The sequence below is a fragment of the Pipistrellus hanaki genome (assembly GCF_964339955.1).
Source record: "Pipistrellus hanaki genome assembly, chromosome: 1".
Lineage (NCBI taxonomy): Eukaryota > Metazoa > Chordata > Mammalia > Chiroptera > Vespertilionidae > Pipistrellus > Pipistrellus hanaki.
This window is the reverse complement of record NC_140503.1, coordinates 55,082,432-55,097,880: the sequence shown is the minus strand read 5'-3', so window position 1 is coordinate 55,097,880 and position 15,449 is coordinate 55,082,432. Positions and strand designations below refer to the sequence as shown.

The 15,449-nt window shown below is 37.9% G+C and overlaps 1 protein-coding gene across 7 annotated transcripts in view; it reads right to left on the bottom strand.

The window, feature by feature from the left end:
- Positions 1 to 15,449, bottom strand: part of ATP8B4 (ATPase phospholipid transporting 8B4 (putative)) — a 246,461-nt gene that overhangs the window by 120,558 nt on the left and 110,454 nt on the right. For all 7 annotated transcript variants that reach the window (XM_084898218.1, XM_084898216.1, XM_084898217.1 and 4 more), the window contains one exon: positions 2,043 to 2,115. In XM_084898218.1, coding sequence (XP_084754344.1) covers positions 2,043 to 2,115 — 73 coding nt within the window. The remainder of the gene's footprint in view (positions 1 to 2,042; positions 2,116 to 15,449) is intronic.

Sequence of the window (15,449 nt, the reverse complement as noted above, 5' to 3'; positions counted from 1 at the left end):
TTAAGGGTTTACAAAACACTCTTGCATAATTGCATCAGTTTATTTTCTCAACAATCTTGTGAAAAGGTACTACTGTACCCATTGAATGGATAAGAGATCTGGAAAGATATCTCTTGCTCCACAAGCACTAGATGAGCTAAATAAACTTGTAAAAAGTCCATGGCCTTTACAAAGCCCTGGTAAGAGTGTTAACACACCTAATTGAGGACCCCAAGGCTCCAAGAGATTTCACACCATAGCATGACCACTCAGAGTTTAGAGGGCAATCCTGAAACTAGAATTCAGTACTCTGACCCCAAAATGTATGCTCTTTCCTCTGGTGACTATAAAGTCACTGGAATAATAACTATAAAAAAACAGAAAGCATTTTGCTCTGTATTGCTTTGCTTCGTTGGTATTCAAAAACCAAAAGTACAAAGGTGAAAATATTGAGATAGTGGCTCCAAACCTGGAGAAAAGAAAAATTTATAAAATTTATTGGAACTCGTATTTAAATCTTCCTTTATTTTTTAAGACATTCTCACACATGGAGTTCTTCTTTATCATCTACAATATTATCTTTTCTCTTTTTGTAGTCCAAAAATAGAAGTCCAAAAATATCTCATGTGGTATGAGTACACTTAGGGGAAAATATGTTAATATAGACAAAAATCAGAATAAAGTCATGAAAATGTGTGAGATTATCAATAACATTTTTATTTTAAATTTTGTATCCAATAAATGCATGTTGAGCAATTATATGTGCTAGATATATCATTATTTTTGTTTTTTATAAATTAATTGATTTGAGACTTAAAAAAAAAAAGATGATCAAAAGAAGAGAAGGGAGAAGAAGAATGAACATCATAGGTTCTTTGTTTTAAAAAAAAAAATCCTTGCTCATATATCTCACTCCCACAAATTTGCAATTGTTCATAAACAGAACATGGCCCGCTTACTTTTTTCATATAGAGAATCATATGTTGCACCTCTACGCTGTAGCAGGAAGCTTCTTCTTCAATATGACTCAGATAAATGTTTAAATAAACCTTTCTCTAAAATTTCCAACTTCTCTGTCTCATATTTTTTAAAGGAGGATTTATTTACAGAAATTAGAGTAAAACAAGTAACTGACTAGAAGCTATAAAACTTAAAATAACAAAGAGGGCAAGCAGACCACAAAATGGCCTCTCTGGAAGGATATCCGACAAGTGCTGAGAAAGACTAGATGAGACGCCTAATGGGTCCAGAGAAAGCCAAAGCCTATTCCTGCCAGGAAGGCCGTTTAGGTCCATTTCATCTTTCTGGTCCTTTCATTCGCTATACAAAGCAAACCCTCCTAAATAGGATTTAAATAATTCAAAACGATAATAGAAACTTCCTGATTGTAATAATTCAGATGGAGCATACATGTTCTCTTCTTGTAGCTTATCTTTTCTTCAAGCATACTTTAAATGAACAGTATTAATTCCATTATTGAAGGATAATATTCAAATTATGGGAGGACAAACTGTTTTGAAAGTAACTATGGAGCATTTTATAAGCTCTTATTTAATCAAAAATTGTAAATCTTTTGTATCCACTGCTTTAAATGATGCCAAAGGAGATAGATAAGGTGATAATCATTCAGCTTTATCTGAGTTACCATGTCATTGAAAGTAATTAATTAATATATCTTTTAATATTTTTATTGATAGGAGAGAGAGAGAGAAAGAGAGAGAGAGAGAGAGAGAGAGAGAGAGAGAGAGAGAGAGAGAGAGAGAGAGAGGTCAATTTGTTATTCCACTTATTTATGCATTTGTTGGTTGATTCTTGTATGTGCCCTGATGGGGGATCAAACCTGAAACCTTGGTATATCAGGATGATGCTCTAACCAACTGACCTACCCAGCTAGGGTCAATATGTCTTTTAAAACATTTTATAATTGACACTTCTTACAAATGCATCATGGCATTCCCTCTATAATTACTGTGCATTAATACATACTTACTAAACTTGCAAATGTAAATACTGCAGTATGTTTCAACCCAAGGTACATTATTTAAACAATACTAAGTACTCACAGCAACAAATTGGTTATTTTCCAATTTAATGATGTCTCCCACTTTGACATTCATCCATTTTTCAATCTGCAATCTATGAACAAAAACAAAATTAATTATTTTCAGGATCAGAAAAGAGTTCAAAAAATGTACTAGTATACACAATGGAGCATCATGTAACAAAAGAAGCACACAAGGCTCTTCTATCTAGAATGCTTAATTCAAAGGACCTTACATGACAAAATCTTTCACCTGAGTGATATGGAAACCAAGGTTCAGAGAAGTCAGCTGACTTGGCCAGAGGGTCTCAGTGAGTTAGTGATAGCCATGGGGGTAAACTCAAGATGGTTGATGCTCTTTCCACCACCCCATGGTGCCAGTTTTATATAGAAGCTATTAATTCCTGCTTGCATTTCCGTGGCCAGAAATTAAGTGGGAGGGGGAGGCAAGGATAAATTCGGACACCACATTCTTTTCATACTCTGTTAATGTCATTGTCTCAGGACTCTGTGTAACTGAAGGCAGTAAGTGAATGAGGATAGAGAGGTGTTATCAGAGAACAGTGTGGATGGTCTTTCTCCACTGTGAGTGGGAGTGAGGTTCACAGCTGGAATAAGCATTTTTGGAGCCCCCACAAGGGGATGGGAAATGTAGAAAACTTTATTTCCATTAAATTACGCCCTTCAGTAGAGCTAGGAGCAGAGGCAGGGTCTATCGTTTCCTTTCCACATGGAAGATGGGTCCAGTACAGCATCAGGCAGGTCCAGTACAGCAGCATGCAGTCCACTAGTCCATTGTGTATGGGGATCCACATGACCATGGGCCCTGTGGGCGAATGCAAAGGAGTCCCACAAGCCCAGAGTCACACAAGTCCCAAGAGTCCCAGGAGCACAAGAGAGTGAACTCCTTTGTTCAAGGGATTAAATATCCCACATTTCACACCCTTGCAGGGTCCATGCCCATTCTGGCCAATGACCTTTGTTCTCAGATGTGACTGGCACAAGCACCTTCCCTAAGGTACCCCAACATTACAGGGCATCATCTATCTCCCCTTTGTTGGACCCCTTGGGGAGTGTAAGGTTGTAGCTTCCTGATGAAGCTGCCCAAATGACTTGCCTATAATATTTGGCCTTTCCTTTGTTCCTTTCCTATTATTAATAACTAGGTTAATTACAATAGTATCAGAGGCAAGGAAGACTAGGTCATAGCAATAGCTAAAGTGCAGGTAAGAATAAATGCAAGAGAATAAATTTTGGGAAGGACAAGAACAACATAGGTGAGAAAAGAAGCCTCGGGCCCTAGCTGATTTGGCTCAGTGGATAGAGCGTTGACCTACAGACTCAAGGGTCCCGGGTTCAATTCCAATCAAGGGCACATGACTGGGTTGTGGGCTCGATCCCCAGTGGGGGGCATGCAGGAGGCAGCCAATCAATGATTCTCTTTCATTATTGATGTTTCTCTCTCTCCCCCGCTCCACTCTCCCTTCCTCTCTGAAATCAATAAAAATATGTGTGGTTTTTTTGTTTGTTTGTTTGTTTTTTAAAGAAGAAGAAGAAGAAGAAGAAGAAGAAGAAGAAGGAGGAGGAGGAGGAGGAGGAGGAGGAGGAGGAGGAGGAGGAGGAGGAGGAGGAGGAGGAGGAGGAGGAGAAGCTTCAGAAGACTGAATGAGAAAGACCACCTACAAGTCATTCAGCCCTGTGGCTAAGGGTGGACTTGATGGCATTCTAATGGCAAGGGCCAACAGCTCAGAAATGAGCACAGCACGGCCAAGGTGCTGTACTGCTTTGTCTGAGGCTCCTGAATACAGCGGAGCCCTGAGTTTATTGTTCATCGAGTTCAGAGGAGTTTTTGATGAAAAGGTGTGGCATCTAGTTGGTTGGGCCCCTGGTGACAATTTAGGCAGACAGGCTACCTGGAGACAGACCACCTGTGGCAGTGTACCCCAACCCTAATTGTCCCTTTTGAAACTCTGAAACCTCCGTAAACCAGCTTGTTTTCTGAGTTGCCAGCCTTCCTCACACTTTTTTTCTGAGCGATTCCCTTTCAGGAGAGAAGGCTGGGATGTTAGGGCAGGTTCCTCAACAAGTTAAGGTGGGCAGGTTAATTTCATTACGCCGTTTTTAAAAACAACCTAATTTACTTTGTTTTATAGGCTGGAAAACAGTTTTAAATATTTATACAACTGTGAAGTATGCCTCACACTATCAACCCTGTTGGGTCATTTGGCTTAAACACTCAAAAATATTTTCTTTAATATGGATCCAAGTACATGTTGTTCTGGAAAGATTTCAACTGCAGCATTTTCATCTCCAGCCAGAATTCAATCATTTCTCCAAAGCCATACTTTCCTGCACTGTATCTAGTTCAAAGACAACAGAAGAACCTCACAAGCCTTCTAAATCTCATTTTTTTATGTTTACAGGTATGGATTAGGTGCTGGTTTGATTCTCCTGGGGACACCTTCTTTGGAGCTTTCGCCACATTTCCTAGGGAGGCAGAATTTCAGGTAAAAGTTGTTGTGAACAGACCAATATGGAGACCATGTCTTTATTGATGGAAATTGCACTGCTATTGACTTGTCTGGAAGTCTCTATTGAAAGGGCATCTGCTCACAATAATATTGTAATAACTAAGCATGGTGCCAGGTGGGTGCTGGAAATAGCGGGGGTGGAAGGACATTTTATAAAGCATTATGATTGCATAACCATTATGCTGTACACCTGAAACGAATACAAAATGGTGTTGAATATAACTGTCCTTGAAAATAAAATTTTAAAAAATAAAGTACATCTGTATCAGGAAGAAGCTGAAATAATATTAAGTTCCACTATCAAACTCTTATTCCTCCTACCTATACATTATAAGGAAGGACTACACCTTACCTCTCCCACCCAAATGGAAAAGAAACCCCAACCACAGTAAAAGGAAACGTGACAGGAGCTCATATACATTTCAGAGAGCACATTTGACAGTTACATTTGCACAGGTAAGTGGCAACAGCCACTATTTGAGGGAACAAATCAAAACCTGAATGTTTTCACTTAAATTCTAATTTGTTTTTCTCCAATTCAGTATCTTATCAATATTTCCCTCTATAAAACCAAAGCTTTCGGAAAGATGTTTTAGAGGTGTGGTGATCACAAAGGAAATTACTTGAATTAACTGCTACATTTGGGAAAAAATACTAGAATGAAACCTCTTTAAGGAAAATTTTGCAAAACCCTAGAGCATGGAAAGAATCCATGATATCTATGACTATAAACATCATGTCCTAAGGGGACCATACAGAGGAGTGATAAAATCCTCATGCCCATTCCCCTCCTACCCACCTGCACTTTAATAACTGCTTTTTTAACTTATTAAATATTTCCAGATGCAGAAGAACACTCAGAATAATGCATTTGACCATGCTTTGTTAAGATCTGACTATTGATCTGCTCATGTCATTTAATAGTCCAAGAAATTAGAAAGTAGGTACCTATAATACTATATGAATCCAGGATTCCTTACGTTATCTCACTCTAGTCCTCTTTCTTTTTTTTCTCTTGCCACCTGCCTGTCCGCTACCCAGAACATATACTTTTCAGTCTCTCTAAGTTCCTAATCCCAAAGGCCCTATCTTTGGTCACCTAATCTTCTCCACCTGTTCCAATAGAACATTCTCTCCTAAAAGTACTCCAATATTTTGCCTCCAAAGTCTTAAGATTAACAGTATTTGAAATCTTAAATTTTTTCTGGTATGTACAAATTCCATGTAACACAATAACATCTCTGTGGACTATGGGCTGTGGAGATCCTTCACCAGGCAATAATGCAGGCTGATACAAAATTTTTCAGAACTTTAAGCAAGATGTTGTGAAGGTACACAATCATAAGAAAAATGTCCTCAAAAGAAATATTATCCAAAACTATTAGTAATCTGTCAAGAATCAGCAAGCAGTATTCCCTAGGTGTTGACCCTGACTCCAGCACTATTTAATTACCTAATCATTACATTAACTGACTCAATGGACACGTTAGATTTGAGGACATCATTCTATCAAAAAGAGAACATAACCCTTACAAATAACCATGACTTGAATAAACTGTATGAAGAGGAAGAGGAAGAACAAAATAGATTATTTTAGAGGGGAGAAATTAACACTCTACAGATGTAATTAGAGTTTTGAAGAAAAAGGGCCTGTAGATATTGGTAAACTAGAGGCCCAGTGCATGAAATTCGTGCACGGGGGCAGGGGTGTCCCTCAGCCCAGCCTGCACCCTCTCCAATCTGGGACCCCTTGAGGGATGTCCAACTGTCCTCCCGTGCTGGCCATCTTGTGTTGGCCATCTTTGACCACATGGGGGCAGCCATTTTGTGTGTTGGGGTGGTGGTCAATTTGCATATTACTCTTTTATTAGATGGATAGAGGCCTGGTGCATGGGTGGGGACCAGCTGGTTTGCCCTGAAGGGTGACTGGGATCAGAGTGGGGGTTCCCTTGGGGTATGGGGCAGCCTAGCAAGAGCCTGTGGTGGTTTTCAGGCCAGCCATGCCCCCCAAGCAGAGGCCCTGGTATCTGGGATTTATCTTCTAAAATTGAAACTTTGTAGCCTTGAGCGGAGCCAAGCCTCCTGTTTGCACCATGGCCACAGCCATTTTTGTCTGGATTTATTTATCTTCTATAATTAAAACTTTGTAGCCTTAAGAGGAGGCCAAGGCAGGCCAGGGCTACAGAAGTTTAGCCTCTTCCATCGCTGGGAGCAACTCAAGCCTCCTGCTCTTTCCAGCTCCGTGGCAGCTGCCATTTTTGTTGGGATTTATTTATCTTCTATAATTGAAACTTTGTAGTCTTGAGTGGAGGCTTGGGCTGGCCTGGGCTTTCTCCATTGCCAGGGAAACCCAAGCCTTCTGCTTGCTCTGTGACCGCAGTCATCTTGATTGGGTTAATTTGCGTAGTCGCTCCTGATTTCCTGATGGGTATGGTTTGTGGGTGTAGAGGATTGATGGTTAATTTGCATATTACTCTTTTATTAGTTAGAATTATAGAAGTATGTGATACCTTGGTTTAACTCCTTATTTGAATACACACCTACAAAACAATCAGTGTGTATAGTGTAATATAATCAAAGCATAATTTTTTAGTGTTCTTTCCTATCCTATCTTACCACATTATATATGTACTTAACTAGAACATCAGAGATATATTTTAATGAATACTAAGGGCAATATCTAAGAAGTAGCCAAACTTATTGAACAAGTATAAACTGATAAAGACCTGCAAATGCATTCAAATCATCTCTATTTTAAATTCCACCAATTTTCTCATTCTACTCATTCCCACACCACTGACAAGACATAAAAGACATACCAGCAGGACTGGAGAAGTGGATAGGAAGATTTGCTTTAAAGCTCGTCTCCAAAATATTTCTAGACTTCTCTAAAGTTTGAGTTTGTATAGTGACTGCATTTTGTCATCATTCTAAAATAATGGAAACGGACACTCTGCCTCTCCATGTGCGGCACAGCTGTCTTCACCACTGGTGTTTGAAGCAAACTTGCCCTATAGCTCTATGAGGGGGACACAGGACAACCTCCTGGGCTGTGACAATGACAGTTAGCTCCACAGAATTAACGCAAACAAACTTTGCTTTTACTTTTTGGGGGGAAAGGTCTTCTGATCTCATGGAGGAATTACAATATAAGACTATTCTAAAAGCAAGTTAATTCAATTCATTGCACCAAATCAAGATATTCTAAGACTTCAAAATATGTGTATTTCATTTCAGGCTTTTAAATGGATATAATCTAGTTAATGCTTCTTTGAACCAGGTTTTTCAAAAACAGATGGGGTTGTAAGATTGCCTTTACCTTAGTAAAGTCATAAGCCAATTGCTAAATAAGCCAAAACTCAAGAAAAGAACTCATAAAATTTAAATTCCAATGGCACCATAAAACATATGGAGTTTAACTGCCACAGAATAGTGACAAGAATCACTCGGAGAAAAGAATATTTTAATACACCCATTAACTATAGGCATACCTCAGAGATATTGCAGATTCAGTTCTAAGACCACCACATTGAACCAAGTATCACAAATGAATCACAATATTTTTGCTGGTGGTGGGTCTTGCCTTCAATTTGTAAGATTGCAACATCTGTGAAGCCCGATAAAATGAGGCATGCCTGTATAATGTCTACGCTCAGAACATCAGAGAATCTGAGTTCTGAGAAAAGGTGGTGAGAATGAGCAACAGCATCTAAAAATTGTTGAACCTGCTTCTTCCTGATGAGGTGTAGCATCCCAAGAGCTGCTAGGCTTTGCTGAGAATCTTCTTGAAGTCTGAGAGTGAGGTAACACCAACCATGATCGTGACACTTAACTTTTGGCTGCAGAAGCTAGAAATCAAGTTTTTACTTTGTGCAAGTTACCAAGCCCATTGCCAAAGCCTTAAGGGACAGAAGGAGGAGCTTTGCAGGCTCCTTTCATGCTTTCCATACTCCAATGCACCTGATTGCCCATTAGCAGTATTGATTCCTGAAAAGAGGATTTCCTCAAAAACTATAGAAGCCCCACCTGGTTTGGTTCAGTGGTTAAAGCATTGACCTGTGGACTGAAAGGTCCCAGGTTCAATTCTGGTCAAGGGTGAATGCCTGGGTTTTTGGCTCGATCCCCAGTATGGAGCGCCCAGGAGGCAGCCAATCAATGATTCTCTCTCATCATTGATTTTTCTATCTCTCTCCTTCTCCCTGCTTCTCTGAAACCAATAAAAATATATTTTTAATAAATAAATAAATTACTTGTTTAAAAAAAAAAAAAAAAGAAGGGTTGAGATACTAGAAAGAAAACACAATAAAGAAGGTCAATATTATTGGCCTCCCTAATAAAACAATCAATTTACAAACACTGAGTGTGGTTTCTCCTTTAGTCTCAAGTTCATCTCAGACCAGTATTCTTCTGCTCATGCAGACATTGTTTTATTCACCATTGTTTTCTCAGGGTAATGTCTAGTTCATTGTAGGCACTCAATACATATTTGTTGAAAAAAATGATAAATTAATGAATACAAAATGATTATTAAAAAAACACACACACATTTGTTGAATGACAGCATTTTCCTGAATGTCTAATAAGAATTTTAGCAACTAACATTTATTTAGTGCCAGGGACTGTGGTGATTCCTTCATGTATAGGATTGCCAAATAAAATAAAATTAAATTTGAATGTAAGATAAACAAAAAATAATTTTAAGTATATCTCATTAAGATTTGGGAATACTTATACTAAAATATTATCAATATTTATCTGAATTTCTAATTTAATTATATATCCTATATTTTAATTTTCTATAGCTGACAATGCTATTCATGTGTTTATCTCATTTTATCCTCACAACAGTCCTATGAAATAGGCATAAGCTGTCACTCCCATTTTATAGAATGGAAAACTGAGGTTCAGAGAAATTGAGATATCTGACTTATTTTGAAGCATTTATCAGAAATTTAAATGCATACACATTTTGATATAAATATTTCACTTCAAAGAAGTGATCATACCACCCAGCTCGTGTGGCTCAGTGTCAATCTGTATGAACCAATAAGTCACAGTTCAATTCCCGGTCAGGGCACATGCCCAAGTTGCATACTCGATCCCCAATGTGAGTGTGCAGAAAGCAGCAAATCAATTATTATCTCTCATCATTAATGTTTCTATCTCTCTCCCTTTCTCTTCCTCTCTGAAATCAATTAGAAAAATATATTTTAAAAAGAAGTGATTCTAAAGGATGTTTATTGCAGTGTTATTTGTAATATCAACCTATTAGAAACCATCAATACCTACCAAAAAGGACTAGATAGACATACCAGGGTAAATAAATCATCTATTCAATGGAATGCAATGATGCCACAAAAAGAATAACATAGGTCTAAATGTGCTGATATAAAATATTCTAGAAGTTAATTATTAGGTTAAAACAAGCATGTGCAGAACACTGCATGGTAAGGTTCTAACAATGTTTTGAAGCAACGATATACCTACACATATCTCTCTTCCTACATGCATTAGTGGTTGCCACAAGATAAAGGAAATAAAGAGAAGTGGGATGAAAGGGAAACGTCATTGTACACTATTTTGTACTGTTTGGATTATATTCAGTATATAAATTTGGGGCATTAATATAGGTATTTTAAAGACCAATGGGGAAGGAAAAAAGAAAAGTAAATTCTTCCAACGTCACATGTAAGTGGCAAAGCTGGGATTAGAACCTGAGTTCCATGCTCTTAATAAAAATATATTTATTGTTTCTCTTTTACTTTCTTTTCTTGGATACTTATGTATTGCCTATTTAGAAAAAGAAGGAGCTGAAGAAATTTGATCACAGCAATAGTGCATGCTCCCCGTGTTTAAAACCAGCCGATCAGAAGACAGCTTGCAGTCATGGTCACATGACACAGATGTTCAGTGGACAGCAGCAGTTTCTGGTTCTTTTCAATCCCACTGCTGTCAGAGCCACACTAGGGGAAGACATAGAGCTAGGCCCAAATCCTCTAACAACAGACTAGTGAAAAGAATCTCATTACATTGAGAATAGTATAATATTCATATATTTGGAATCTATTTATTTTGAAGAATACAGATGCCATCCCCTTCCCCTCCTTTCTTATTAGCACAATGCTTATGCTGAGACAGAATCACACAGGGAGGTCTGTGGTCAGCTGTTGAAGATGCTCTCACACCAATTTTGCCAGGAGCAAAGGGTGGGAAGAAGGGGAGATGCTAAAAGATGCAGCCCTACAGTAGGTAATTAATTTAGTTCAACAATCTGCTGAGAAAAAAGTAATCAATCTTAAAGAGGTCTCACTTAATTTATATAAATCCTTATAGCTCCTATTGTGCATCCGTAGGAGTACAGAAATACATACACAATGTAGGCTACTGTTTTGAAAATAGAATGATCAATTCACTTACCAAGATTTACCTGAACTGTGTAAGCCAACTGAGAGTTGTACAGAAAATGTACTCTCTTTAATCATTTCCCTGAACTGAAACCCTTCTCCTGAATCCATCTCTTAAGACCCTTTGTCTTCTGTAATTCTTAGTAGGATTCCATTAATACCTGGCTAATAGATGATGAGACCACAAATTATTTCCAGGAAGACTATTCCACCTGCTCTCACATATGAATGCTAAAGGAAATACCTTAGATGGGCTGTGGAAAAAACAAAATCATTTAGGTTTAGCTCAGATTTCTCAGCAGTAGTTTTTCAGAGGGAGATCTGTGTGCAGGAAGTTTATTGGCAAGGACTCTTAGGATTAACACCTTTGGGGAAGTGAAGGAAACACAGTTGGGCAGAGGGAGGAAATGGGCTGTTGATGGCAATCACAACAGAGGCTCTGCTAACCCCATGGGCAGCTCTGGGGCTGGAATGCCCTTCAGAGTTGGATATTGGGAGCCAGGCCAAATACCTTGGCCTTGTTCAGCCATTGGATGCAGTCTAATACCAGCAAGAAAAGCTAAATTTGAGCAAAACAACTCTTCTCAGCCAAGTGCAATTCCAGAGAGTATCCAGAGATAACCCTACAGGCAATAGGAAAACGTAGGAGCTGCCGAAATACATTCTGCAGTGTGGACAGGGGATGTGCAGAGCATCCTCTATACACTGAAAGCCCACTTCTCAATTTTGCTATCACCATGTCCACATTTAGGATATTCCTTTTTAATGCTAAGCCATTTCACCTTTCACTAGTATCAATTTCAAGTCTATAGAGTCAATATTTGTGTTCTTCCCAACTCCATTTTAAAACTGCAGGATAATTTTGTAAAACTTTGAATTAGCCAATTGACTCCTTTTTCCAATAATTAGTAAATAAAGTTGGAAGATAAATTTTCAATACATTTCCATTTTTTTTAAATAGTCTACAGATAACTACTGACTACCTAAAGGTCCTAACAATAATGTCTATGGTTGGGAGTGGAGGAGGAATCACTGTTTCTGAAATATCTCTTATATAAAGAACATATTTTGATGAAAAATATATAAGCAATCACCTTAACCTGAGTAAATTAACCATTCTCTTAACCTGAGTAAATTAACCATTCTCTTTATCTAAGTTGCCTACTTTATTTTGAAAAATTGGGGAATATGCTCTTACCCAGTTCTATGGTGAATAATAACTTCTCCTTTTGAAAAACACTCCAAAAAGTAGATAGCTCCCAAATGGAAGAGAATCAAACCTGAATATATTGGTTCTGGGATAAAAGGTTGTATGTGTTTTCCCACTGACTCTAGTGATATTTTTAATTTTTCTATATAGGGCCAGGTTAAGAGAGAACCAAATGTCGAGGAGAACCAAAATCCGGGGGGGATTAGTTGTTTAACATGCCAAGTAATAGTACGTGCCATATCAACATAAATAAAGCAAAGGCACTTCTCAGTGGTGTGATTTGGTTTGCTCTGGTCAGAGAACCTAGTTTTCTAGGAACAGAATTCCTACTTTGGGAGAATGATGTACAGAATATCACTGGGAGATCATGAGTTTATTTGCTTACTACATTTGCAGACACATTAACCCCTCAAGACTTCTTAGGAAAAATTCAAAATATTATTTTGTGGGCTATAATGTTTATCATTTTAAGTTTCTTGGAAATAGGATAGCATGTAGGTAGAATTCTTAATTAGAACATAACCAAGTGGCATGTGAGGTAGCACCACCCTTCTTTAGTGAGTTCAAGACCACCATACACACAAAACAAGCACTCTGAGCTAGGCACTGGGCTGAGTGTTGGAGATATATAGAGACTGTGGTTATTAAGGAACCTAGAGACTAGTGGGAAAATATAAATCTGGTTCTCAAATGACCCTGATTAAATCGTCTTTGCCTTCTGATACCTAGAGCATGCAGACATTCTTCCAGTCAGCAATAAAAAAATACCTGTACCTTAAGAGAATGATCTCAGTGTTAGATTGTTTGCCACAGAGCTTTCATTAAAAAAAAAAAAAAACAGCAAAAATTGATAGACCAGAGAAATTGTCTAATAAGGATGCGTTAACTTTCATTCCTCAATATATTCCCAGCTTTGTCTTCTTATATGATGAGCTCACCAGAAAACTATATGCCTGGACTATATTATTCTGGTCCCTCTAGATTTGGCTTCTCAGAATCGTGACTTAACATCACACCAAACAGATTTCAATCAGGATTTATTTGTGGTGATGAGTAAAACATCTCTCTGAGGCTTCAATCATTATGTCATTCATTTTTATCCCAAGACCAATATAAATCTTACTGTTCACAATTACTAGAATGCTTCCTTTCAATGAACCATCAGTTTTGTACCCTTGACACCTTAATGGTGAAGAGATACAAATTCAAGGTAATATATAAAATTATGAATGGCAGCCAAAACCGGTTTGGCTCAGTGGATAGAGCGTCAGCCTGCGGACTGAAGTGTCCCAGGTTCAATTCCGGTCAAGGGCACGTACCTTGGTTTTGGACACATCCCCAGGAGAGGGTGTGCAAGAGGCAGCTGATGGGTGATTCTCTCTCATTGATGTTCTAACTCTCTATCCCTCTCTCTTCCTCTCTGTAAAAAAATCAATAAAATATATTTTTTTTAAATCATGAATGTCAAATCCTAATGAATTGTTTAAACAAAAACTAAGAAATTTTATCGTAAAAATGCTGTCCTTTGAAAATGACACTGTAGGCACAATCATATGCTTGCAAAAACAAAATACTGTTCAGAGTGGAACAGAAGTTGAAGTCAAATATTTTTTATCCTGATATTCTTAACGGGAAGAATCCTGACCTCTTGTTTATGACAAAAATGATGCAACATAGTAGAGTCATGTCATTGGAATCAGAAGACATGGACTTGGGTCCCAGTTCATCTAATCAGCCATGTAGCTTAGGCAAGAAGTTGACCAAAATTGGAAAAACCCACTATGACCTACATTAGCAGGCGCATGCTGAGCCCTCAGAATATCTCTTTAGTCATAAGACTAAAGTCTTTATTTTATTTCAGAGAGGAAGGAAAAGGAGAGAATCACTGATCAGCTGCCTCCTCCATACTCCCTATTGGGAAACAAGTCCTCAACCCAGGCATGTGCCCTTGACTGGAATCAAACCCAGGACCCGTCAGTCTGCAGGCCAACACTCTATCCAAGTCAAACCAGCTACGATAAGACTAGTGTCTTGAAAATGGGGCAAACCCACCTGATATTTAAACACCTATCATAACATCTGAGAGTTTCATATAAGATAAATGTATTAAAGCATTTTGTAAGCTACAAAATAATGTATACTTTAAAGTATTGTGACTGATTTTATTATTATAAGGATAGTACATTTTGATTTATATTTCAAGTCTTCAAAGAGCTATTTATGTTCATTATTCCACTTTTTTATTTCCCATGCTTTCTCCAAGCAGGATTTTGTCTTCATTACTCCAAATAGAACTCTCTCTATGTTGCTAAATTCAAGATTAAGTTCTTAGTCTTCACTTTACCCAGCACAGTTAGCTAGTCCCTCTTTCTTCAAACACTTTCTTTGCTTTAAATCTAGAGTGCCACATTCCCTTGGCTTTCTTCTTACTTCATTAGCCTCCCCTTCTCAAAACCTTAGCCAGACCTTCCTCTTCTTCCCATCTTCAAACCTTAGAGTGCCCCAGAGCTCCTCTCTTCAGAGGATGGACTCTCATGAGAGTGGGCCAGATGATTTTCAAATATTTATCTTCAGGCTAGACATCTCCAGTAAATTTCAACTGCCCATTCTACATCTCTCCAGAATGACTAATATCTCAATAGAACTCTGTTCTCCCAGTCCATTCCAAAAACAACAACAACAACAATACACACACACACACACACACAAAAAAAAAAAAAAAAAAAAAAAAAAAACCTCCCACCACAATAACATGTTCCTTCTCAGTTTTTCTCATCTTAGAACCTCAACTAAGAACCACTTCTGGTTTCACTCTGCCTACACAATCAATACAGCAATGCTCTTATTGGCTCTATCTTCTAAAATATTTCAATCATTGGGTATTAGATGATATTAAGGAAATACTGCTACTTTATTGGGTGTAGTAATTGTATAATGGCTAAATACATATTAAGTCTTTATCTGTTCAAGATGAACACTAATGTGTCTACTAATAATGTATGGCATACAAAACTTGCTTTTAAAATAGTCCAGATAATAAAAAGTGAGGATGGATACAAAAATACCAGTAGGTTGATGGTGGCTGCAAATGGTTAATACATAAATAAAAGTTCATTGTATTGTTCTATTTTCATGCATTTGAAAACCCATAATAAGGTACATATATTCTTAATTCCTGCCCCCCCCCAAGTGTATGGCATCATCATCTCACCTGGAGGACAGTAGGAAACTCCTGATTTGCCATCCTAATTCTGTTGCTGCCTCTCTCTACTGTCTACTGTTGA